The 27,332-nt window shown below is 33.2% G+C and overlaps 3 protein-coding genes across 3 annotated transcripts; 2 read left to right on the top strand and 1 right to left on the bottom strand.

The window, feature by feature from the left end:
- The first annotated feature begins 478 nt into the window (after nucleotides 1-478).
- Nucleotides 479-16,524, top strand: LOC139890802 (protein SUPPRESSOR OF K(+) TRANSPORT GROWTH DEFECT 1-like). The gene is made up of 7 exons (XM_071873721.1): nucleotides 479-909; nucleotides 1,083-1,281; nucleotides 1,738-1,806; nucleotides 1,881-1,955; nucleotides 15,555-15,653; nucleotides 16,097-16,252; nucleotides 16,399-16,524. The coding sequence occupies exons 1-7, from the start codon at nucleotides 479-481 to the stop codon at nucleotides 16,522-16,524; spliced, it is 1,155 nt and encodes a 384-aa protein (XP_071729822.1).
- Nucleotides 16,525-17,387: 863 nt separating this feature from the next.
- LOC139890812 (pentatricopeptide repeat-containing protein At2g27610-like) lies at nucleotides 17,388-18,362 on the bottom strand. Its single transcript, XM_071873730.1, has one exon. The coding sequence runs from the start codon at nucleotides 18,360-18,362 to the stop codon at nucleotides 17,388-17,390; it is 975 nt and encodes a 324-aa protein (XP_071729831.1).
- A 2,212-nt stretch (nucleotides 18,363-20,574) lies between these two features.
- LOC139866707 (protein SUPPRESSOR OF K(+) TRANSPORT GROWTH DEFECT 1-like) lies at nucleotides 20,575-25,181 on the top strand. Its single transcript, XM_071855000.1, has 8 exons — nucleotides 20,575-21,056; nucleotides 22,295-22,400; nucleotides 22,468-22,666; nucleotides 23,165-23,233; nucleotides 23,315-23,389; nucleotides 23,982-24,080; nucleotides 24,565-24,720; nucleotides 24,859-25,181. The coding sequence occupies exons 1-8, from the start codon at nucleotides 20,786-20,788 to the stop codon at nucleotides 24,982-24,984; spliced, it is 1,101 nt and encodes a 366-aa protein (XP_071711101.1). The 5' UTR covers nucleotides 20,575-20,785; the 3' UTR covers nucleotides 24,985-25,181.
- The last annotated feature ends 2,151 nt before the right edge of the window (nucleotides 25,182-27,332 follow it).

Genomic DNA, 27,332 nt, shown 5'->3' on the forward strand with positions numbered 1-27,332 from the left:
AAAGACATAATTCAAGCTTAAAGATAACGACTAACAAAAAGCTATTGAGAATATTGTAAAAAAATCTTCATCTTTAACCTTTTCTTAAACTGAAGGGAAAAGTATTCGATTGAAGAAAGGCCCCGTTGTTCGAATAAAGTGCTTAAAACAGAAATATTATTTTCGCATTCTATGAGCTTCTTTCTCTATCGACATGGTTTTTCTAAACGACGTTTTTATCTCTTATTGGGCCGAGGTTTTTTTATTTCTGCTGATGCAAATCATTCAGATCACAGATCACTGATTTGGGCCAAAACACTTGCTTTCGGGGCCCAAAACCCTTCAAGTTCGTAACTCTTGGTTTAAAGTTTTAGGTTTTTGTAAAAAGTGCCATACGCTGTGACATTCGTTTGAAGTTAATGGGTGGGCAGCCTTCATATTTCTGCGTAAACTGACACGGTTAAAAGAAGCTTTAAGGAATTGGCATTCCATCGAAACCATGCATCTTTATCTGATATCGTTAACCATAATAGTAGTAACTACGCTGCAATTCTATTTACGTCGTGTGGAAGAAATTAGGGTTGTTGTTGATGACGGCGGTGCAGGTCCAGAAAAGGAGAAACTTAGGGCTGGATTGAACTCTGCAATTGTTAGAGAGAAACCTAATGTTAAATGGAATGATGTTGCTGGTCTTGAAAGTGCTAAACAAGCTTTACAAGAGGCTGTTATCTTAACTGTTAAATTCCCTCAATTTTTTGATGTTTTATTGGCATATTACGCTCTTTTAGGTTGCATGTTGATAAGTGATAATTATCTGTTTTCAGGTAAAAGACTGCCATGGAGGGCGTTTCTTCTGTATGGTCCACCTGGTACAGGTAAATCATACTTAGCAAAAGCTGTTGCAACTGAAGCTGACTCTACATTTTTCAGGTGTGACATTTGTAATTACGCAATACATTTTTAGTTTTCTATGTAGGCAGTATGTAGAAAACTATGTGAGATAATCACAACTTTAACACCTCTAAATTGTGCAATGTATCATAGTTATTAATTATGTGATACATGTATTCATAAATTTGGTTGCCTGAAATTATTTATTGCAGCGTTTCTTCATCAGATCTAGTTTCAAAGTGGATGGGAGAAAGTGAAAAGCTTGTTTCAAATCTTTTTCAAATGGCACGTGAAAGTGCACCTTCTATTATATTTATTGATGAAATTGATTCTTTGAGTGGCCAACGTGGAGAAGGCAATGAGTGTGAAGCTTCAAGACGTATCAAAACTGAAATTCTTGTTCAAATGCAGGTAATTGGTAGAACTAAAAAACTCATACATTCTATATTTAATAATCACTTCCGTAGAAAACTCTGATTACTCCCGATTAATCCCAGATTACTTCTTTTAAGAACAGGCCGATTCATTTTTTCGGTATCCGTTACGTCGGATATGGGACAAAAACGGATTTGTTGATCAAAGTCTGTCAAAGTAAAAAATTGGTCATCATTTTTACATGAATTTAAATTCGAATTGTTGAGTTTTATTTTTTATTTTTTATTTTTTTTAACAAATGAACGATTTTGTTTATGTAAATAGACAATTATGTTAAAATTTATGTTTATGTTTGTGGCTTCCTTCAATATATACACATATAATAATGAAATTTAACATTCAAATGTATAAAAAGTCCAATCGGATTAGTCACCGACTTGTATATAATACATTAATTGCCATGTTTATTCAATACAAGTTTGTGTTTCTCAGGGTGTAGGGACAAATAATGATAAAGTTCTTGTACTAGCAGCAACAAATACACCTTACTCTCTTGATCAGGTTTCATACATAATTACACTCTTAAGTCATTTTGTACATTAAACTGAACTATAACTCTCAGATGATCCTTGCAGGCTATTCGACGGCGATTTGATAAGCGTATATACATTTCACTTCCTGGTCTGAAGGCTCGACAACACATGTTTAAAGTAAGATAGGAGATGTGCGTTTGTTTACCTCTTAACTGAATGGTTTAGCGCTGAATGTTGAATCATTCAGCATTCAGTGCGTTTGTGCATTTGTTAGTGACCTCTGAATGATATATGATGCTCATTCAGAGTTGAAACACTCTCTTAACCATTAAGCACCTAAAGTTTCTATAATATACTCCTCAAATCATATCAAGAACACTTCACAAACAAGTAAATTGAACTTTTTATTCATGTTACACGTTATTAAGTTAATTTTACTCAATTCATACCGTTCATTCCGAATGATTATCAAACTGCTTATTTTCATTAAGAACCAAGTTTGTAGTATCTTTGTCTTGGCTCTTTCCGGATTCTTAATCATTCAGATTATGAACCATTCAGCGCTAAATCATTCTGTTTTATCAAACACAACCTTACCCTTAATATGTATGTGTTGCATACCAACACTACAACAAATGAGCCCTTTCCAGACGACATTTTGCGACGACATGTCGTCTGGAAAGCCCTATCCCGACGACATGTCGTCGCTTATGTGTCGTCCCTAAATCCTCGTCGCGAAAAGGTTTTCCCGACGCCTAGTTTACGTCTATCCCGACGACGGTGGGACCCACTTTGACTGACATAGTCAAAGATCAAGTAGCTCCTTTCGCGACGACTTTTTGCGACGGCATGTCGTCAGACATGAAAAAGTCAATTGTTGACTGATTTTGACATTTTTGGTCAAAATCACCTTTCGCGACGACCCTTTTGCGACGACATGTCGTCTGGAAAGCCTGTATTAATTTTTTTTACAGCAGCTTCAAAAAAGTTGCTGTCCAGCCGAATTCGCCACACAAAATACAATTTCTACCCAGATATTCAAAACAAAAAACATACCATAATATAATAAATATAAATAAATGTAAATGATAAACATTTAAAATAAAATCACAAATTTCCTGTGATTACCACGATGGCTATTCATTACACACATAATTTACATGATCATCATCATGTTTGGGAGTTACAAAATACGATAGCGGCAGAATTAGCAAAAGCTATACACAAAAACTATACTCAAAAACTATAAAGTTGTTATAATTGAGTGCCTTTAACTACATAGCAAAAAATATACACTCAACCGGTTGTAAGTTGCTAGCAGCTATAGCTAACCTCGCTTCCTCTTTGTTCATGCACCTCCTTTGGCGGAATCCTGGGGAAGTGGTCAAAGTACAATATGTATGTTCAATAATATAACATAAGAATAAAATATATTGTTGTACAAAACGAAAACATAACCAAAATCAATGATTTCATAAGATAAGGAAATTGTTACAAATGAAATAAGGATGAACTCATTACCATATCTGCCTCCTATGCTCGAATGTCTTTTTATCAGTTAACAAAGCTACACAATGAGGCACAAAAAAAGAAACTACTAATCTTACACAACGAATGAATATGAAGAAATCACACAATCAGCTGTAAAAAAATTGATTAACAACTTTGTGCTTCTCAACGTTATCAGTTAAACGCTTTAAAGGGCTGCAATTGTTTTATCATAAAAATAAAACAAAATGTTTCAGTTTGAAGTAAAAACTTACTTTGAATGGTAGCAGGCCGAAGATAGTCTGCTTTATCGTCATCTTTATCATAAAAATAAAATCTATCCATTAAACCAATAAACAAAATGAATCTTAAAATCTGAAACAACAATCTTCACCAAAAAAAAAAAAAAAGGTGGACAATATATCATAAGTAGAATCTTTGTAAAATATCAAAATTACCTTTTCTTTCAATGGCATGCTTCTGTTATGTTTTCATGCCATAAACATCTTAACCAAATATTTCAATCTTTCTAGTTCATAAACCTGCACATTTGAACATACCCACTTATAATTAACAGTGAAGAGATTACATATGTGAACAACAATTATGAAACAACTATAAATGATAAACATAAACACTCATAAATCTGCAAAATCTAACAATTCTCTAACTTTAATCTATAATAAATTAACTAAACACAATTCCTAACTTTAATCTATAACAAATTAACTAAATAAAGACCTAACTTCATAGATCTAACAATTAAACACATCCCCTAACTTTAATCTTTAATAAATTTACTAAACACAAATCCTAACTTCATAAATCATCACAAAACCGCAAGAAACAAGTTAAAGCATATGGATTAAGCCTCAATTGCAAAAAAAATTCGGATTGAGCAACAATATCTCAAAAAGAAAAATAATAAAGAAAAGAAAACGATAGAAAAATCATACCTTGGAGCGGATTAGAGGAGAAATTGGTGGTGGAAAGCTAAAAAATTGAAGAAACCTTCGAATTTTGATGAAAACCGCCGAAGTGTTAGAGGATTTGTAGGTTTTTGTTTGTGTGAAGTGAAGGAGCAGAAGGCAGTAAAGGGGATTTGATTCCAGTACTTTTCCCGACGACCCTTTCCCGACGACAAGTCGTCTGGATCGGAAATTTAATGAATTGAATTTCGTTGACCGGGCATCTGGAGGGAAACGAAAATTACCTGGAGGGAAACGAAAATTTATTGTACCTTCTATCCAGACGACATGTCGTCGGGATAGAGCTAACTAATTATAAATTAATTTTAAATAATATAAATTAAAGATATACTCCGTATAAAATATAAATAATATATAAATATAAAATAAATATTTTAAAAATTATTTTAAACTAATTATATTTAAAATTATATTATTATTATTATTATTATATATTATTGTATAATAATCATTTATATAAAACCTATATATATATATATATAATTTTGTGGTTAAATTTTTCATATATTTCGTCGTACAATTTTGTAACGACCCGGAAATTTCCGACCAAATTTAAACTCTAATCTCTATATGGTTCCGACACGATAAGCAAAAACCCTAAAGTTGACCCGCATTTTTTTTCGATCGTTCTATACTTATAAGATTAATATTTACATAAATTAAAACTTACCAACATGATAAGTAATCCAAATTGTCGAGATTTATATTTCCGAAAAGAGTTTTACACAACGTTTGACCGTCTAGTTTGACCGACGATATCACGAACTATACAATATATGATAATTATACGTTTGCGTATATATATGTATATATACATATTTAACATGATTAATGAATGTTTTAATATCTCATTTTGTATTAATAACAATAAGTTACAAGTATATTTTGAAACTACTAACTTAAGTTTTCAAAACGATAACTATACGTAACGTTATTTGACATAAATACTTAAGACTTATAATGTTATACATATATTGTATAAGTAATGTATTTAATCACTTTTAAAGACTTAAATACATAAAACCATATAAGTGTATTCACAAAAGATAGCTATATTTGAATCCTCATTCCATTTTTCACAAAATTTCTATACGTATATTTAGAGTATTTGTACTCGTATCATACCTAGCTCCTATACGTATTTACTAATAGTAAATACACATCAAAATCACCACCTAACCAGCCATTATTCATGCCCTTAGAGCTAGGTAATTACTTTTGAATCATTGCAAGACTAATTACAAAAATACAAACTAGAATTTTGTCATGTTATCCTTAAAGATCACATTTTTAGGAGTATATATGTATCATCATTTTTGATTCATTTTTACTTCAATCTCTTAACTAAAAACACACACTCTTTCTTACTCTCTAAACTCCATAACAACCCAGCAAAATTCCATAAAGATCTAGCTTCAAAAACCTTACTTAAACACCATAAGAAAACCATACAAAAATACTTCAAGAAAACCCTCCAAGAACACCAACTTACTTCCAATCTTTCATCCACTTCCATCACCCTTTTGATTCTAGCTTCTTACTCCTCTTTTACAGCAAACTTATCCAAGGAACTTGAGGTAGAATCTATGTTCATAACCTTGTTCGATTCATATATATATAGCTATCTTATTTTGTGGTACAAAAGTTTAACAACAAGAACATAGTTTGAATGTTTTCAAACTTGTTTGCAAACTAAATAGATCCTTCTAACTTAACTTTTAAAATACTTCAAGACCTGTAATATAACTTATGTATATGCTAATTTAACAAGGTAAAACTTGGTTTTTCAAAGTATATGTATTTTTAGAAAAATGGTCATTAAATGATTTTGTTGTAGCAAAAATGTTTAACTTCATATGTTTCACTAAAGTCTCACCTATGCCGTATGATTTTGAATACAAACCAAGGTATTTACAGTTCATAGTCTTAAAGAAGAACTCGATCCAAGAAGATGGCAATTTGAATCAACGAAAACGGATTTGTAACGAAGAAACTATGACCGAAACAAAATTGGTTATCCTAGATCATTTCAACTACGGGATCAATTGGAAAAAAATGATATAAATCACATATTTCTAAGATAACATGATATTTTATATATATGTACTTATAATTCAATTTCATATGGTTCAGGATCACCCGTAAACAATACGAGAAGATTAATCATAAGATCCCGTGTTTGTACGCAACACGTCATTTGACAACACCGGTACTTTATGTACGCAACACGTCATTTGACAACACCGGTACCATGGGTCAAGATTAATCTCGACCAATACATATACGATGGGGTTTTATTTATTTCGTTGGGGGTTTTGTTTATTGCGGGTATATTAAACATCTAAAAATGAACCATTAAAATTGAATTACTAACATCGAAACGCTAACTACGGACTAAGGAATTATTCAAAGTATTAAAAGTATTATAAATATATATACGAGACGTTTGTTTAAAATGAAAATATATTGATATATTATATATGGATAGGTTCGTGATATCAACCGGAAGACCAAGTCAAAAATATATATATCTTCGAGACAACAGTGAGTATATAGTCCCTTTTTGAACTTTAAATATTTTTGGGATGAGAATACATGCGCTGTTTTATAAATGATTTACGTTATGGACACAAGTAACTGAAAAATATATTCTACGTTGAGTTGTACCACTGGCATACTTCCCTGTAGCTTGGTAACTAATATTTACAGCGGTATTGTAAACGCGAATCCTGTTGATAGATCTATCGGGCCTGACAACCCCAACCGGACTGGACGACCAGTATTCAACGGTTGCACAGTACTTCGTTTTGCGACTACACCTTGGTACGGTGTAGTAAGATTTCATATTAAAGGGAATATGCGACGTGATTAAATGTTAAGTATGGTTACCAAGTGCTCAACCACTTAGAATATTTTTATTGAAATGATTATATACGAAATCTTGTGGTCCATTGTTATAACGCTGCTAGCATCAAACCTATATATCTCACCAACTTTATGTTGACGTTTTAAAGCATGTTATTCTCAGGTACGAATTAAGTCTTCCGCTGTGCATTAGCTCATGTTAAGGATACTACTTGGGACCATTTAAGCTATGATACAAGGACGTTGTATTCGAGTCATTGAAGTTCATTAAAGACTATTGTTATGAAAATGGCAGATTAGATCATTTGGTTGTTATAAAATGTTAGGCTAATATGTCAACTCTCGATGTAATAATAGATTGCCTTTAAGAAATAAATGCAACGTTTGTAAAATGTATCATATAGAGGTCAAGTACCTCGCGATGTTATCAACTATTGTAATTCGTTTTTAATCTATATGGACGATGTCCGGATGATTAGTTTCGGATCCTTTCAGTTGGTATCAGAGCGTTGGTCTTAGCGAACCAGGCCTTGCATTAGTGTGTCTAACTAGTAGTTGTTAGGATACATTAAGTAAGTCTGGACTTTGACCGTGTCTGCCTGTCAAAAGTTTTGCTTATCAATCCTAGTCGGAAATCATCTGCTTATCATTCTTAGAGAACTGTCTGCTTATCATTCTTAAGTCTAGACACGTCTTATTGCATTTAAGTGCATCGATAGTGTATAGACAAAAAATTCATATCCTAGCGTATCTGTTACTCTAGACATTGCCTGACGTATTTCAAAGATTCTCCGTAATTCATGGGATTTTGATATTATATATATACATATGTAAATTATGTATTGAAGAGTACCAAACCCAACTCCTATAATCTATTCCAAACCAAAAATTCATTTCTCCGACCATACAAGATGGATTCTTCATCCAGCTCAAATTCCTCCGACTTCGATAGCTTCGCCGATATGGATTTCCATTCGAGCTCCGAGAACAGCGTTACCGGAATGGATCAACCGATTTCCCATCATCTATTTTGGATGAATTGGGGATGGGTTCGTAATATACTAAATCTCTGGAGGCAAGAAGAAGGTGATCCATTCCATCCACCAAATTGTCCTCTTAACGATGAACCTGAAGCACTTACCGGCGAACCTATTCGAAACACCATTTTCTCGCTCATTTCTAGAGTATCTCGTCATGATTACATACTATCCCATATTTCGAATCTTGTTCATTCGCTCGTTCCAACCGTCAATCATCCCGGTATAATAGAAGAAGTCAACGAGCTTCGCGCTCGGGTAGTGGCTTTAGAAAATACGGTGCGAAGGTTACAAACACCAGCAGCAGCACCAGCAGCATAATCTATACCACCATCATCAACGCCGACAGTACTCTTGTCACCCCCAAAATCTCAACATCACAATCTGTATCTCGAATATCAACATCACACGACTCAATATCTGTACTTCGAGTATGATCTTCGTTCTATATATCGTTCTACATCGATTATCTTCGCTTTACGTATCGTATGACGATTATGTAATTTCTAAAGTCTTAGAGATTATGTAATCTAGAATTAACGATAAATCAAATGAGTTTATTATCTTATTGACTCATTAAATCTATGATTATCTCTGAAGAAAATATATATGCAAGTATATTTTCATAAAGATAGTAATTAAAAATTCCTTCGTACAAACTAATAATGATGAAAATATTTTAACGGGTGGGTAGTACCCGAGGAATATTTAGAATTCACATTAATAAGTTATATTGTACATTCTTGAATCTGATTCAACGGTCATTTGTTATTTTACTTACAACCATCGATATACGTATCCGTTCACCCCAGAATAACCATTTCCATTTAAATTTCATATTTGAATTTTTTTTTTTACCTATCCAAATCCAACAAGTGGCATAAAGAAGAAACATTGGACAATTAAAATGAAATAAAATGTTGATTATAACATATGAAACTAAACAATTCTTCAATTTTGCCACTTGATTTCATCCTAAACCTCATTTGTACTTCGACAATTATAATCCTCATTCAAATCTTTTCATGATTCTTGAAAACACCTCGATCAAGAAGTTGAACCAGCCGTACCTCGTTTACGGAAGAAAGATTTATGCATACAGTGATGCACCTGAAAAATTTTCGAAACCGAAGTTATAGTTAAAACGTATCCGCGTCGAATTCCTTATCATTCATTATCAAAAACAATCATACGATTCCTTTTCAAGAAGCTAATTTTGTCACAGCTCCACTTCGACTTCTCAGTGAGACTACTCCTATTATAATCTCGATATTTATACTTTGTCCTTTCGACGTTGTTACCGGAGAACCTTTTTCACAACATCATCAGCAGACGTACCAGCAACTCGTTATCTCTTTGGCGAAACCCGCAATCAGTATTTTGAAAATCTCGTAGAAATTCTCCCAGTTATACCGAGAACGACTATCCCTAAGAATTACATTTTTCGAATGTGAAGTTCTGAAAAACATCCTGGACTATGAAGTAGTTCTTGAAATGCTGAAGAAGCAGAAAAAAAAAAAAACTGTAAACGACTTTAACAGTCAAAAGTTTAATGATGAAGTACATTGTATTGGTAAAGCTTAGAAAAAGAGGAGAGTTGGAACTGGAAAACGGATTGAGCAAAGTATGAAGGAGGATGTAGATAAATCACAAGAACTGAATCTGCTTTCAAAGGATTCAAACGATTCAGTGCTTGCTGAAACCATTAGTAAAAAAAAAAAAAACCTACCCCTTATCCTAAACCTTTCCCGATGATATTCTTCATCATCATCTTATCTTAGATATTATAAGATATCTTCATATCTTTCGTTATACATATCCTCCATATTTCTGGAGATATTCTCACAACTGTTCTTATCCAAAATCATGTATTTCTCCGTAATATCTGCGTTACAATATAAAAGAAACTGTGTTAGTTTCTAAGTTCTAAAACCTTCAAGTTTAAAATAGGAATGTTTTGAAGTAGTGTTGGGAACTGATACATGAATTAGTATAATATAATGAAACTTGATCAACTTCATTATATTACAGTAAGTCATGTTAAGTTTCTAATGGAATGTGATGATTCACAGTACCGTCATCATGTGCCATGTTACACGGCTCTTACATTCTATCAAGTCTCCAAACATATTAGAACGTATCACCTTGATAGTTCTATTTTTCCGGAATATTCGAGTAATTTAACGAATCAAGATCGTGCCATTACAATTTTATTCTAAAACCAATAGCTAGGTTCATTCCAAATTTTATACCTACGAATTCCGAACTATTGATCGCTTGACTCAAGGACGGGAAGAAGAAACGAAGGGACAAAGTCCCAAAATAGAAATTGGGGTATAGATCACAGCAAATAGGAGAGAATATTAACTATGGATGACAATGATTATGGAAAACGGAAGCAGGAGCATCGAAGTATAAGGAAAGATATCAAACCCAACAACCACCCAGAAACTACAAACCGTGTATATCAATACGTATGGCGACGTAAAGACACGGGAGAATTAGAAACATTATAATTCCAAGAAAATCATAAAAGTGAATAGATTCTTCTGGCGGTAGATGGAAGAGAAGAATGAAAGATATAAAAGTTAGAAGTATAACAAAAATCAGAACGGGATGAAGCATTTCAAAGGATACCTTAAAGTAGGAATTAAGGAGAAAGAGTAGAAGATGCGAGTTGTGAAAAATAAGGAAACGAAGGGGTGGATTTATAGTGAAATATCCGACAGAGAAATCGAAACAGATTACCGCATTAAATCAAAGAAGATTCTGATCGCCGAATAACCAAATCTTATTACGTAAGATTTTTCCTAAATCCCTTAAATCCCGGAAATCAATTCTAAACCACGTCATCGATTAAAAACGATTCCATATTTACTCATTTCATTTTTTTTTTTTTGTGATAGCTTCGCTCGTGCGTCTCACATAACCAAATCGTTTTATCTAAATCTTTCAATAATGATAAAATTTCATTATTACCTCATATTCGTCATGAAAACATTCCTATGGTTATTTATGACAACCTCTACCAAATTTCGAGGACGAAATTTCTTTAACGGATGGGTACTGTAACGACCCGGAAATTTCCGACCAAATTTAAACTCTAATCTCTATATGGTTCCGACACGATAAGCAAAAACCCTAAAGTTGACCCGCATTTTTTTTCGATCGTTCTATACTTATAAGATTAATATTTACATAAATTAAAACTTACCAACATGATAAGTAATCCAAATTGTCGAGATTTATATTTCCGAAAAGAGTTTTACACAACGTTTGACCGTCTAGTTTGACCGACGATATCACGAACTATACAATATATGATAATTATACGTTTGCGTATATATATGTATATATACATATTTAACATGATTAATGAATGTTTTAATATCTCATTTTGTATTAATAACAATAAGTTACAAGTATATTTTGAAACTACTAACTTAAGTTTTCAAAACGATAACTATACGTAACGTTATTTGACATAAATACTTAAGACTTATAATGTTATACATATATTGTATAAGTAATGTATTTAATCACTTTTAAAGACTTAAATACATAAAACCATATAAGTGTATTCACAAAAGATAGCTATATTTGAATCCTCATTCCATTTTTCACAAAATTTCTATACGTATATTTAGAGTATTTGTACTCGTATCATACCTAGCTCCTATACGTATTTACTAATAGTAAATACACATCAAAATCACCACCTAACCAGCCATTATTCATGCCCTTAGAGCTAGGTAATTACTTTTGAATCATTGCAAGACTAATTACAAAAATACAAACTAGAATTTTGTCATGTTATCCTTAAAGATCACATTTTTAGGAGTATATATGTATCATCATTTTTGATTCATTTTTACTTCAATCTCTTAACTAAAAACACACACTCTTTCTTACTCTCTAAACTCCATAACAACCCAGCAAAATTCCATAAAGATCTAGCTTCAAAAACCTTACTTAAACACCATAAGAAAACCATACAAAAATACTTCAAGAAAACCCTCCAAGAACACCAACTTACTTCCAATCTTTCATCCACTTCCATCACCCTTTTGATTCTAGCTTCTTACTCCTCTTTTACAGCAAACTTATCCAAGGAACTTGAGGTAGAATCTATGTTCATAACCTTGTTCGATTCATATATATATAGCTATCTTATTTTGTGGTACAAAAGTTTAACAACAAGAACATAGTTTGAATGTTTTCAAACTTGTTTGCAAACTAAATAGATCCTTCTAACTTAACTTTTAAAATACTTCAAGACCTGTAATATAACTTATGTATATGCTAATTTAACAAGGTAAAACTTGGTTTTTCAAAGTATATGTATTTTTAGAAAAATGGTCATTAAATGATTTTGTTGTAGCAAAAATGTTTAACTTCATATGTTTCACTAAAGTCTCACCTATGCCGTATGATTTTGAATACAAACCAAGGTATTTACAGTTCATAGTCTTAAAGAAGAACTCGATCCAAGAAGATGGCAATTTGAATCAACGAAAACGGATTTGTAACGAAGAAACTATGACCGAAACAAAATTGGTTATCCTAGATCATTTCAACTACGGGATCAATTGGAAAAAAATGATATAAATCACATATTTCTAAGATAACATGATATTTTATATATATGTACTTATAATTCAATTTCATATGGTTCAGGATCACCCGTAAACAATACGAGAAGATTAATCATAAGATCCCGTGTTTGTACGCAACACGTCATTTGACAACACCGGTACTTTATGTACGCAACACGTCATTTGACAACACCGGTACCATGGGTCAAGATTAATCTCGACCAATACATATACGATGGGGTTTTATTTATTTCGTTGGGGGTTTTGTTTATTGCGGGTATATTAAACATCTAAAAATGAACCATTAAAATTGAATTACTAACATCGAAACGCTAACTACGGACTAAGGAATTATTCAAAGTATTAAAAGTATTATAAATATATATACGAGACGTTTGTTTAAAATGAAAATATATTGATATATTATATATGGATAGGTTCGTGATATCAACCGGAAGACCAAGTCAAAAATATATATATCTTCGAGACAACAGTGAGTATATAGTCCCTTTTTGAACTTTAAATATTTTTGGGATGAGAATACATGCGCTGTTTTATAAATGATTTACGTTATGGACACAAGTAACTGAAAAATATATTCTACGTTGAGTTGTACCACTGGCATACTTCCCTGTAGCTTGGTAACTAATATTTACAGCGGTATTGTAAACGCGAATCCTGTTGATAGATCTATCGGGCCTGACAACCCCAACCGGACTGGACGACCAGTATTCAACGGTTGCACAGTACTTCGTTTTGCGACTACACCTTGGTACGGTGTAGTAAGATTTCATATTAAAGGGAATATGCGACGTGATTAAATGTTAAGTATGGTTACCAAGTGCTCAACCACTTAGAATATTTTTATTGAAATGATTATATACGAAATCTTGTGGTCCATTGTTATAACGCTGCTAGCATCAAACCTATATATCTCACCAACTTTATGTTGACGTTTTAAAGCATGTTATTCTCAGGTACGAATTAAGTCTTCCGCTGTGCATTAGCTCATGTTAAGGATACTACTTGGGACCATTTAAGCTATGATACAAGGACGTTGTATTCGAGTCATTGAAGTTCATTAAAGACTATTGTTATGAAAATGGCAGATTAGATCATTTGGTTGTTATAAAATGTTAGGCTAATATGTCAACTCTCGATGTAATAATAGATTGCCTTTAAGAAATAAATGCAACGTTTGTAAAATGTATCATATAGAGGTCAAGTACCTCGCGATGTTATCAACTATTGTAATTCGTTTTTAATCTATATGGACGATGTCCGGATGATTAGTTTCGGATCCTTTCAAATTTCCCGTTACATCGTTGTTGTTGTTAAATTTTATTGACATTTTGTCGTTATATTAAACCGTCACATATCATCATAATATCGGGATTACGTATAGGGTTTAGGGATCACTACTAAATTACACCATCACTTTCCACTGTTACATTACGCATTACACCGTAATATTATACCATTATATTACACCGTTACATTCTACCATTATATTACACCGTTACATTACACCGTTAATTTAATAACCATTACATTACACATTACACCGTAATATTATACCATTATATTACACTCCTACATTAATACTCTATCATTACATTATCTTACATTGGGTTTAAGGTTAGGGTTGACTTTTACATTACACAATCACATACCACCATTACATTACTACGTGGACATTCTTCCATTACATTATACTGTAACTTTCTACCATTGCATTACACCTTCACTTTCTACCACTATATTACACCGTTATATTCCACTTTTATATTACACTGACACATTCATGACTACTACATTCCACCGTTATACTACACCTTCACATTCTATCATTACATTACACCGTTACATTCCACTGTTATATTACACCGTCATATTCCACTACTACATTCCACCGTTATACTACACCATAACTTCTACCGTTACATTACACCGTAACATTGTACCATTACATTACACCATTACATTACACAGTCACATTGTACCATTACATTACACATTCACATTCTACCATTACATTACATCGTTACATTCTACCATTACATTACACCGTTAATTTAATAACCATTACATTACACATTATACCGTAATATTATACCATTATATTACACTCCTACATTGATACTCTATCATTACATTACATTGGGTTTAAGATTAGGGTTCATTGTTACATTACACCATCACATACCACCATTACATTACAATGTGAAGATTTTGACCATTACATTACACCGCAACTTCCTACCATTGCATTACACCTTCATTTTCTAACATTACATTACACCCTTACATTCCACTGTTATATTGCACTGTCACATTGTACCATTACATTACGCTGTCATATTCTACCATTACATTACAGCGTTACATTACATCGTTAAATTCCACATGTAAATGAATTGGATCAATGCCGACGACATGTCGTCGGTAAGTTGGGCGGGAATTATTTTCCTGGTAAGCGCCAAAACATAAAAAGGAAAAATAAAAAATGGTTGGCATTCCCGACGACATGTCGTCTGGAATGGTTGGCGGGAAATTTTTTTTATTTTTGCCGCCAAGACATAAAAGTGAAAAAGAAATCGGTATCTTAATAGCGACGACTTTCCGACGACATGTCGTCGGGATAGGTCGGTCAACAAAAAACTACGAAAAGTCTGACAAAGAAGTGAATTTTTTGTCGTTTTGCGGTATTAATCCCGACGACACATGTCGTCGGGAAAAGTGTCGTCGGGAATGTTCACTTTTCTTGTAGTGCAAATAAGTTGTTTGTTGCTTAATATCCAGGTGCATTTAGGAGATACTCCCAATAACTTAACTGAAAGTGATTTTGAAAGTTTGGCACGTAAATCCGAAGGGTTTTCTGGTTCAGATATTGCTGTTTGTGTAAGAGCGAGCTTACATTTTTCACCTTTCTCTTTGTTATCCCATGTCCATGATATTGAACAACAAAGATTGGTGCGTCGAATGTGTGTTGGTATGCCTCATAACAGGTTTGGGTTGGAAAAGGTTGTCTATTGTACGGGTTGGGTTGACCCGAAATTTTGTTGTGATCCAACTTTATATTATGCACTTGTAATAATATTGAAGATTTTTTTTCTTCGCAAGGCACTTTGAACAATAAATCTATTACGTTAATAAATTAGTAATCTTTATTTTCAAATAAAAACAAAAACAAATAGTAAAGGTTTATGCATTTTAAATAGACCCGTATGAGATAGAAGTATAAACTCATGTCAAGTCGATCTCTTAATAAGTAGATAGGTGCTGATTGTACCCTTTACTAATTATGTCTTTTTTGCTTATTCGAATGCTGATGGGCCTTGCAGGTTAAGGACGTTCTGTTGGAACCTGTACGTAAAACTCGAGATGCTATACACTTTGTTAAGACACGCGAAGGTCTGTGGGTACCGTGTGGACCCGAACAACCGGCTGCTACACTGATCACAATTCAGGATCTTGCAGCTCAAGGCCTAGCTGAAAAGGTATTCAAAAGTCAATCAATTAGTTTTAAAATTGCTAAATATAATTAAAAAAATTGTAGCTTTACTTGATACTACGTATTTATCTTCGTGCCTAATTTTAATCATCTTGTGCTAAATACTTTTTGCCAATTATAAACTTGTAACAGATTTGTCTACCCCCGATTACAAGATCAGATTTTGACAAGGTTCTGGCTAGGCAGAGACCAACAGTGAGTAAAAGCGATCTTGAGGTCCATGAGAGGTTTACAGAAGAGTTTGGAGAAGAAGGTTAACATTGAAAGATTTGATCTCAACAAATGTAGCTTAATTTGGTTGATGTGATGTGTGTAATAGTAAAACCAAACCTCCTTGACCAATCCGAACCTGACATGTGTCACACCCAATCCATTTTTTGGGTTAAAATAACGATAACATAAAACAATGTCTTTTCATCAATCGATGAAAAAGACGAACAAAAGTACAATCCGATCAAACGCAAACCAAGGATCGGGAGCAGTAAACGATCCCTAAAAACTAACAAAAGAGCCTAAACTAGCTATAACCGAGCCTTGAGCAACCTTAACACAAAATCGTACATGGGTCTCAAATAAAAAGCCAAAATCAAAACAATCATAGACTGATAAAATCTTAACGAATACTACATAAAGGACACTAACCAACACCCGTCAAGAACTACTCACCAACCTCTTTACCCTTACCATTCCTCTTCCGAGTCTTTATGATCGGCTTAACAACCACGCCATCAACCTTCAAACGATTAAATTTTTTGCCTCCGCGGTTCTCAATTGCATATGAAGAAATCTTTGTAGAGCCGCTACCAATCCTAACACCCGGCACGGGAATAGGAAGCGAACCTTCCATCTCAAGACTTTCAAAAAAACCAATGTTCCGATTCACTTTGCAAAACCCGAGACCACTTATTGATTATATTATATGTATAATAATTAATCCAAGGTGATATTTTCACTTGATAATTTGATGGATCCACTTATTGAAAATTGTACTTTACAAACAACTATTGAATAAAACAAGGGTAAATATCTAAAACTTGAGTAGATTTATCATCACCCATAACTAATACTTGTTACGTGTTGGATTATACTACATGTGTGTCTACTGTGTTATTTAAACTTTTTCAAGGCAGAAGTTGACAATGGTGTTGTGTCCATGTCACCACGTTTTTAACCCCTTTCATTGTGTTAAACAATCTCATTGTATCATCCATTTGTGAGCTTTTAGTATAAGAAACCATAAGTGCAGTTCTAACATTAGGATCTGATTCCATACTGTTTTTTAAAACATAACAATGTACTTGTTTCGTGAAACTTATCTCTTTGATGTTTGCACACACTCTTAATATCGTTACAAACACTGATTGTGTTAGTTTGACCCCTGCAAGTCTCATCTTATGGAACAAATCAAGCGCAACTAAATCACGCCCGTTTGCTACGAGACCCGATATCATACCGTTCCAAGAAACCGAATCTCTAACTTCCATACGATCAAACACTTTATTAGCGCATTGAACCATACGTGATTTTGAATACATACTAATTAAAGAATTACACACATATGTTGTCAGCTCAAAGCCTAATTTTACAACCATTGTATGTACTTGCATTCCTTTTATAACTGCACCGGTATCAGCTAACACACCAAGAACTGTCGCAAATGTAAATGGATTAGGCTTGATTCCTTCAACTTGCATTTGTAAAAAAAGCTCAATGGCCCGATCATGCAGCCCAGATAACGAATACCCAGTCAGCATTGAAGTCCAAGATACTACATTTCTCTCAGGCATTTCATCGAACACCTTCTCAGCTAACGGAACACCTTCCGTTTTCGTGTACATATCGATAAGAGATGTGCCTACGCTAACATCTTGAACGAACCCGTGTTTAATACAGTCACAATGTATTTGCTTGCCTATTAATTGATCACACAAGATTCCGCATATCTTTAAAACACAAGAGAAGCTTGCACCGTTAACCGCTAATCCCGAACGACGGATTTCAAGAAAATGTTTGAGTGCTTGAGCGTTGTCATTGGTTCGAGCAAACTCGAAAAGAAGGTGGTTATGGTTAGAACTGGAAACGTGTCTTTGAGTCATTTCGTCGAACGGGTTGTGTGCATTGTGAAAAACACCGGGTTTAAACGAATTGGACTGGGATTCGAGTTCGAGTGTAGAAGCAATGGTTTGTGATGAACGACATTGATTATAATAACATGTTCGAATCTTTTTAAAATAATGCAGCTTTTGTAAATTCATGATACTGATGGAATCATGAAATGGAGGGAGTGTCGAAGTTGGTTTGAAGATTTAATGTCAAGAGAGCCACCTGCTATTTTTCTTTCTAATCACAAACCCTAATTTAGCCACATGATATTTTTCTTTCTGATGACAAACCCTAATTATTTTTAGTAGGATGAATGAATGGAGATGATGTTCTAAGAAATAAAAGGATGAAATGACAAATATAACCATCATGTGAAGGCGCACGTGGAGGTAGTTAACGAAATTTAACTAATGTATGTTAATCTTATGGATTAACCACACAACATCTGCAAATTTCAGGGTATGCATGTCCAAAGAACTTCAAACATATACATACAATTTTGGACAAACTTTACGAACTGCATAACTTTATACTCTCACTGTTCCGGATTAAGGGTTTGACTAACGAGTGTTCTAAGACACACGATAAGGATGATTTAAAATACTTAAAATTTCCAATTATAACTTAAAATACAACCTCATTTATTTTTATTTATAAACAAAATATTAATTACACAATACATTAATTTTGAAAATTTAGACTTCATCAATGATGCTTATCATTTGCTCTTAGGACAATCGTTAGCTTTTTCCATATTAGTCAGTGATGTTAGTATTGTATATTTCATTAATATAACAAAAGGTTTTTAACACGATAATATGAATCTTATGTCAATCAACCTTGGTGGAGGGGTGAATTACAAAGTTAAACAAAACTGGATTCGTAAGCTATGCTTAGAACATGCGATCACTATACTTGGAATTCAAGAATATATTCTTTAAATTTCTTTTATGTCCGGGCGTTGTGGGGAAATTACCACTTTAAACTAGCTTCTTCTAGTGCTCGCGTCCGACTGGGGGGAATTTTAACGATTTGGGACCCTTCGGTATTCACTAGTAGTCGGGTCATATCGTTCGCAAATATTCTCATTGTTGAAGGACAACTTTCAGGTAGTTCTAAAAAGAGCTTCCTTATTAACGTTCATTCACCACAATCTGGGGTTCTTAAACGTAATTTGTGGAAGTATATATCTTGTTTAATGGCCAATAATCTATAGTTAATATTAAATCTCTAATCTTATGATTTCATAAAAAAGCAATTATTCTTTATAAAAATAAATAAAAAAAAGAAAAAATTAGCAGACATCTAGAAGATGTCATAAACACTAATTAAAATAAATTAATAAAAAGAGTAATTATTTATCTTCTATTTTTTAGTAAATTATTTTTTTCCTTTTCACAATAACAACTAAATAATTATTCCGTATTATTTTATAACGAACGTGATTATCTTCTGCATCACATCTTATTATTTTATTTTCTTCAATCATAACAACTAAATAATTTGTGTAAGTCAGAGTGTGGCTAATATTGTGTGGGAATAACAAATCCTTTATAACATACTTAAAATAAAATTTCTTAAACACAACAAAATATCATTCATTACTCAACTTTTTAAACATAAAATATCGGATCACTTTTTAAAATAATTGAATATCCTATCATAAATATTATTAAAAATATAAATACTCAATTTTAGAGCAAAATTTATAATTATTATATTATTATTATTATTATTATTCAACTATGAGTTTTTTTTACGGGATTAATTATGTTACATATGTATATACAAAATACACGTCTCAATAAAATGTTGTAATGTAGACTTTTATGACAAGGAAAATAGCAATTGTGATGAAAATTGAATGAATGTCGTGGGAGAATAAATGTATTTCATTTATTCTGATCAAGTTAAGTATATCAATATGTTTGTAAAAACAATGAAAAGTTTCTTAGTCGGAATCTGTGATTCCACTGGTCATTAAACTAAATGACTTTAACATTTACGTTCACTTAAGACCTAAAACATATCATTAAACTTTAAATTAAATTAAACTATTTCATTAAAACAAACCCCTAATTTCACGGGATTATTTCAGGGATTTCATCATATTCGGGGACTTTAATGTGGTACGAAAGATTCGGCACTCAATTTTGTTCCTCTTAGCTTAGCTGGCTTAAACACTAAGCTTTCTCCTCACTCACACTTGTAACCAATCCTCACACCTCACAAACACACACAACACCACCTTATTCTCTCAACTTGACATTCTATGCAATCTCAATAAAAACACGAATTCGATCTCTAATCTAATCTGTGTTAACACATATATATATAAAGGCAATAATACATATCTGGATCTGGACTCATACATATTATTAACAACCGATTGGTTATTTAAACCTATATTCAAATCATGCATCTTTATCTGATGTCGTTAACCATGATAGTAGTAACGACGATTACGCTGCATTTCTATCAACGTCGTGCGGAACCAATTAGGGTTGGTGTTGATGACCGCGGTGCAGGTCGTCCAGAACAAGCGAGACTTAGGGCTGGATTGAATTCTGCAATTGTTAGAGAAAAACCTAATGTTAAATGGAGTGATGTTGCTGGACTTGAAAGTGCTAAACAAGCTTTACAAGAAGCTGTTTATTTGCCTATTAATTTCCCTCATTTTTTTACTGGTTAGTACTCTATGATTGATGCTATTTGATTCAAAATTGTTTTAATGGGATATATAAGACTATAGATAATGGTGATTGTTACGTGGTGCACTTTTTGGTCAAGGTCAGTAACGTGACCATGGCAGAGAAAGGAGAGTTGTTATGGGGGCTTTTGTCAAATGACGACAATGAAGTGACATTTTATTTTTGAATTTTTGTTTGGTTATTTTAATTATTTTTTATTTATTAAATTTGATAAAATGTAACACTACATATATAAAAAAAAAAGTTACATTAATAAAAAGGAGAATTACATTAAAAAAACGTCTTTGATACGGAAAAATAAATGAATTCGCATCCGAAATCGTCTCTTGAAAATGTCGTGTGGATACGTCGGAGTTTGCGAAAAATAGTCGTTCCACAAATTAATACCCGCTTGTTCACGATCTCTATTAATAAAACGTGGTGGGTTTCGTTGCACCCGAGTTCTTCTAGGTGGTTTTTCTTCCTCTTCGTCAGACGAGATGTGCTATCGAATAGCAAATCTAGACTAGCGGCTAGAAACTCCATTTTTTGTTCATAAAATTATGTTTATATAAATTGAATTGATAAGTAGAAAGTATGAGAAATGTGTGAAATGAATAATGAAAATTAAGGTTAGATGTGTATGTATTTATATAGGAGGAAAAAAAAAACACATAAAAAAGCCCAACGGCTAGTCTCCAACGGATATAATTCATCCACCAATCACAGCTTGACACCTCCCCAAACCTCCCCTCCCTCACCCCGTGATCGGCCGGCAAAACGCCGGCCGACAAACGCCCATTTCTGGCGTTTGTCGAGCCATGTGGATGGCAAAGCGGCTAATGCCGCTGCGTTATCCATGGTCTAAGAGATGAGATTTAGAGAGCGTTTGTGAGTATGGATTTTAAGTGATTATTATAGGTTATTATGTGTTTCTTAAACGTAATTTGAGAAGTGTTTGGGTAATATTGCCGTGTAGCTTACTTAAAAGGAAAAAGGTAGTACTATTTTTAGCTTACTTAAACGGATTTATGTGTACTTAGCCCTTGTTTAATTGGCAAAAGCTAGGTTAAGTTTTAGTCATTTGATTTGTTTGAAGGGAGCAACTTGTCAGGTTTAAGGGCTAACTGCAGAGTGAGTGCACTTAAATTGATGTATTCTTTGATTTGATGTTTTATAGGCATATTACGCTCTTTAAGTTGCATGTTGCTAACTGATAATTATCTGTTTTTCAGGTAATAGACTGCCATGGAGGGCGTTTCTTCTGTATGGTCCACCTGGAACGGGTAAATCATACTTGGCAAAAGCTGTTGCAACTGAAGCTGACTCTACATTTTTCAGGTGTGACATTCGTAATTATGTGATACATGTATATGTAAACTTGGTTTTCTGAAATTATCTATTGCAGCGTTTCATCATCAGATCTAGTTTCAAGGTATATGGGAGAAAGTGAAAGGCTTGTTTCAAATCTGTTCCAAATGGCACGTGAAAGTGCACCTTCTATCATATTTATTGATGAAATTGATTCTTTGAGTGGCCAACGTGGTGAAGGCAATGAGAATGAAGCTTCAAGACGTATCAAAACTGAAATTCTTGTTCAAATGCAGGTAATTGGTGGAACTAAAAAACTCAATACATTCTATATTTAATAATCACTTCTGTAAAAAACTCTGATTACTCCCGATAAATCCCAGATTACTTCTTTTAAGAACAGGCCGATCCAATTTTTCGGTATCCGTTACGTCGGATATGGGTCAAAATCGGATTTGTTGGTCAAGGTCTGTCAAAGTAAAAATTGATCATTTTTATATGAATTTAAACTAGAATTTTAGAGGGTTTTTTTTTTTTTTTTTTTTTTTTTTTTTTTTTTTTAACAAAATGAACGCTTTTGTTTATGTAAATAGACAATTATTATGTTAAAGTTTATGTTTATGTTTGTGGCTTCCTTCAATATATACACATATAATAATGAAATTTAACATTCAAATTTATAAAAAGTCCAATCCGATTAGTAACCGACTTGGCGATTACTCCCTCCACTCCCAGAGTAGCGAATTTTGCAACCTTGTATATAATTGATTGCCATACAAACTTGTGTTTCTTAGGGTGTAGGGACAAATAATGATAAAGTGCTTGTACTAGCAGCAACAAATACACCTTACTCTCTTGATCAGGTTTCAATACATAATTACACGTACTCTTAAGTCATTTTGTACATTAAACTCTGAACTATAACTAACAGATGATCCTTGCAGGCTATTCGACGGCGATTTGATAAGCGTATATACATTTCACTTCCTGATCTGAAGGCTCGACAGCACATGTTCAAAGTAAGATATGTCGTGCTATAACGTATGTCTAGATCTAGTTTCTCACGTTATTTATGTAGCTCCTTAGCCCTAATCCAAATGAAATAATTATATATTCATTTTACCGCAATTAGGTAACAATCTTCAAGAAAAAAGTTATGCTCATGGTAGGAGCTGTGCGTTTGTTTACCTCTTAACAGAACGGTTTAGCGCTGAATGTTTAACCATTCAGCATTCACAGTGCGTTTGTTAGTGACCTCTGAATGACATATGATGCTCATTCAGAGTTGATCTTAACCATTAAGCACCTAAATTTTCTAATATATACTCCTCAAATCATATCAAGAACACTTAACAAACAAGTATATTGAACTTTTTATTCATGTTACACGTTATTAAGTCGATTTTACTCAATTCATACCGTTCATTCCGAATGATTATCAAACTGCTTATTTTCATTTAGAACCAAGTTTGTAGTATCTTTGTCTTGGCTCTTTCCGGATTCTGAATCATTCAGATTATGAACCATTCATCGCTAAATCATTAAGTTTTATCAAACGCACCCTTAATATGTGCTGCATGTCAAATAAGTTGTTTGTTGCTTGATATCCAGGTGCATTTAGGAGATACTCCCAATAACTTAACTGAAAGCGATTTTGAAAATTTGGCACGTAAATCTGAAGGGTTTTCTGGTTCAGATATTGCTGTTTGTGTAAGTGCGAGCTTACATTTTTCACCTTTCTCTTTGTTATCCCTTGTTCATAATATGGTTTAGTAGAGGAGGAAAGATTGGTGGGTCGAATGTGTGTTGGTATGCCTCATAACAGGTTTGGGTTGGAAAAGGTTGTCTATTGTAGGGGGTTGGGTTGACCCGAAAGTTGGTTGTGATCCAGCTTTATATTATGCACTTGTAATAATATTGAACAATTTTTTTTTTTTTTTTTTTTTTTTTGCAAGGCACTTTGAACAATAATTCTATTACGTTAATAAATTAATAATCTTTATTTTCAAATAAAAACAAAAACAAATATTAAAGGTGTATGCATTATAAATAGACCTTGGACAACCTTTAACCTATTTAAGTCGCTCAAAAGTCAAACCTTCTTCTTCAAGCTGAACCCTTTGATTTCACCCATATGAGATAGAAGTATAAACTTATGTCTTTTTGCTTATTCGAATGCTGATTGGCTTTGCAGGTTAAGGACGTTATGTTGGAACCTGTACGTAAAACTCGAGATGCTATACACTTTGTTAAGACACGCGAAGGTCTGTGGGTACCGTGTGGACCCGAACAACCGGTTGCTACTCTGATCACAATGCAGGAGCTTGCAGCTCAAGGCCTAGCTGAAAAGGTATTCAAAAGTCAATCAATTAGTTTTAAAATTGCTAAATATAATAAGAAAATTGTAGCTTTACTTGATATTTATCTTCATGCCTAATCTTAATCATCTTGTGCTAAATACTTTTTGCCAATTATAAACTTGTAACAGATTTGTCTACCCCCTATTACACGATCAGATTTTGACAAGGTTCTGGCTAGGCAAAGACCAACAGTGAGTAAAAGCGATCTTGAGGTCCATGAGAGGTTCACAGAAGAGTTTGGAGAAGAAGGTTAACAATGAAAGATTTGTTCTCAACAACTGTAGCTTAATTTGGTTAATGTGATGTTTGTAATAGTAAAACCAAACCTCCTTGACCAATCCGAACTTGACATGTGTCGCACCCAAGCCTTCTCAAATTGATTATATGTATAATTAATGCAAAGTAATATTTTCACTTGATAATTTGATAGATTCACTTATATTTATTTATACATTGACTATTGTACTATACAAACAACTATTACATAAAACAAGTGGAAATATCAAAAATTTGAGTGGATTTATCATTACCCTTAATACTTGTTGGGTGTTGGATTATACTACATATGTATCTACTGTATTATGTATTATTTAAGCTTTTTCAAGGCAAAGTTGACATTGGTGTTGTGTTTTTACGTATGTATCTCGAAGAAATCAAGGCGATTTAACTTTTTTATAATCCCCATCTAAATCATGTAAAAAGATAACATTTTTCTTCTAAACTGCAGAAAACCTTCAACTGGATGACAAAAACATGAACATGGTGGCTTCTGTATGAACCAGAACTGATTTTAATGAACTTTATTGTGTTATATATTAGTGGTTTCAACTTTCAACATCATTTACATATTTACATATAAAAAATAACTTGTAATTATAGTTGGTCGATCTGACTGTGGGAAGATTTGTTCCACCGCAGTTCTACATTACTCCTATCTTATTAGACCAATTGAGAACCCGATAAAGCTATTGGTTTCTTGTGTCAAGATCAAGATGTTACTGATTGTTAATAAGTACTTGGTATAAGCACATTCGTATGTGCTATATCCTAAAACAAGTACAGTTGCAACTGCAACTGTTCTATTTGACAAAAATTTTAACCAATGTAGTACAACTCTTAGCACATGAATGCACTAGGCGACGCAGAGTCCACCAAGGCTTGAGCATCTTTGTGCTCGTGACCTTTGTGGCATTGTTCCACAATCTCCGAATGTTGATGGGGGGTTTGGGACCTTGCCTTATTTTCTTTTCTTTTTTCGATGATAAACATAAAATAAATTAAAATAAATCACACTATTGCAGCGTTTAATAAAACTGAATGATTTAGCACTAAATGGTTCATAATCTGAAAGCTTCAATTGTTACAATAAAGTAATGCAAAATGATTGAACTTGTATTATTATTTTGTGTATTATTTATTTGGTGTCAAACCTTTATCCATGTTCTATGGTTTGCTTTTATGATTAAGTTAGTTGTCATGTCCATGTGTGAGTTAGTTGTTATCTAGCTTTAATGGGTGGCTTAGTTGGTGTCTTAATCATTTTGTCCTTGTTTCATCTTGTATTTAAGCAAGACTACTTGTAAGCATTTATGCACCTTTGATTGATTATCTATTACACATTACAACTTAAGGTTCCATCATCTCATGTCATTTCCTACACTTCTCATTTATAGCAAATAGCTTTTTCTACATGGTATTTAGAGCCGGGTTAGGCAATTGCTTCTTGGTTTAGAAGCATTTTTCTTTGTGTTCCTATACTCAAAGAAGGTTGAAGAAAAGCATTGTTCTTGCTAGCAATAATGGAGTTCGCATATGGAAATGGTGGAAGCATGAAATTGGAGAAGGAGAAACTTGTTGGTGATTACAAATTTTGGTGTATGTGTATGGAGGTGTATCTTCAAGGTCAAGATTTGTGGAAATTTGTTGCCATGACCGGTGCAACAATTACTATGGATGTCCCGGAGCAAGAATTACGAAGGAAATGGATGATCAAGTGTCGGAAGGGTCTCTTTGTATTGGTGATGTCAATTAGCAAAGAGTGTGTTGATCATGTCCGTGATGAAGGCTCATCAAGGGAGGTTTGGGAAGTTCACAAGAATTTATATCATTCAAAAGTCACAAGAACAAATGTGACTTAAACAAGCAATGATAGGAATTTTGCATTAAAGGGGAGTGTTACAATAAAGTAATGCAAAATGATTGAACTTGTATTATTATTTTGTGTATTATTGATTTGGTGGCAAACCTTTATCCATGTTCTATGGTTTGCTTTTATGATTAAGTTAGTTGTCATGTCCATGTGTGAGTTAGTTGTTATCTAGCTTTAATGGGTGGCTTAGTTGGTGTCTTAATCATTTTGTTCTTGTTTCATCTTGTATTTAAGCAAGACTACTTGTAAGCATTTATGCACCTTTGATTGATTATCTATTACACATTACAACTTAAGGTTTCATCATCTCATGTCATTTCCTACACTTCTCATTTATAGCAAATAGCTTTTTCTATATCATTGTCTTTTAATAAACTTGGTCTTGAATGAATATAAGTTGTTTGATAATTATTTTAAATAAACGATATGAATTGGGTAAAATTACCTTATTAA

Source organism: Rutidosis leptorrhynchoides, chromosome 1 (assembly GCF_046630445.1).
Source record: "Rutidosis leptorrhynchoides isolate AG116_Rl617_1_P2 chromosome 1, CSIRO_AGI_Rlap_v1, whole genome shotgun sequence".
Lineage (NCBI taxonomy): Eukaryota > Viridiplantae > Streptophyta > Magnoliopsida > Asterales > Asteraceae > Rutidosis > Rutidosis leptorrhynchoides.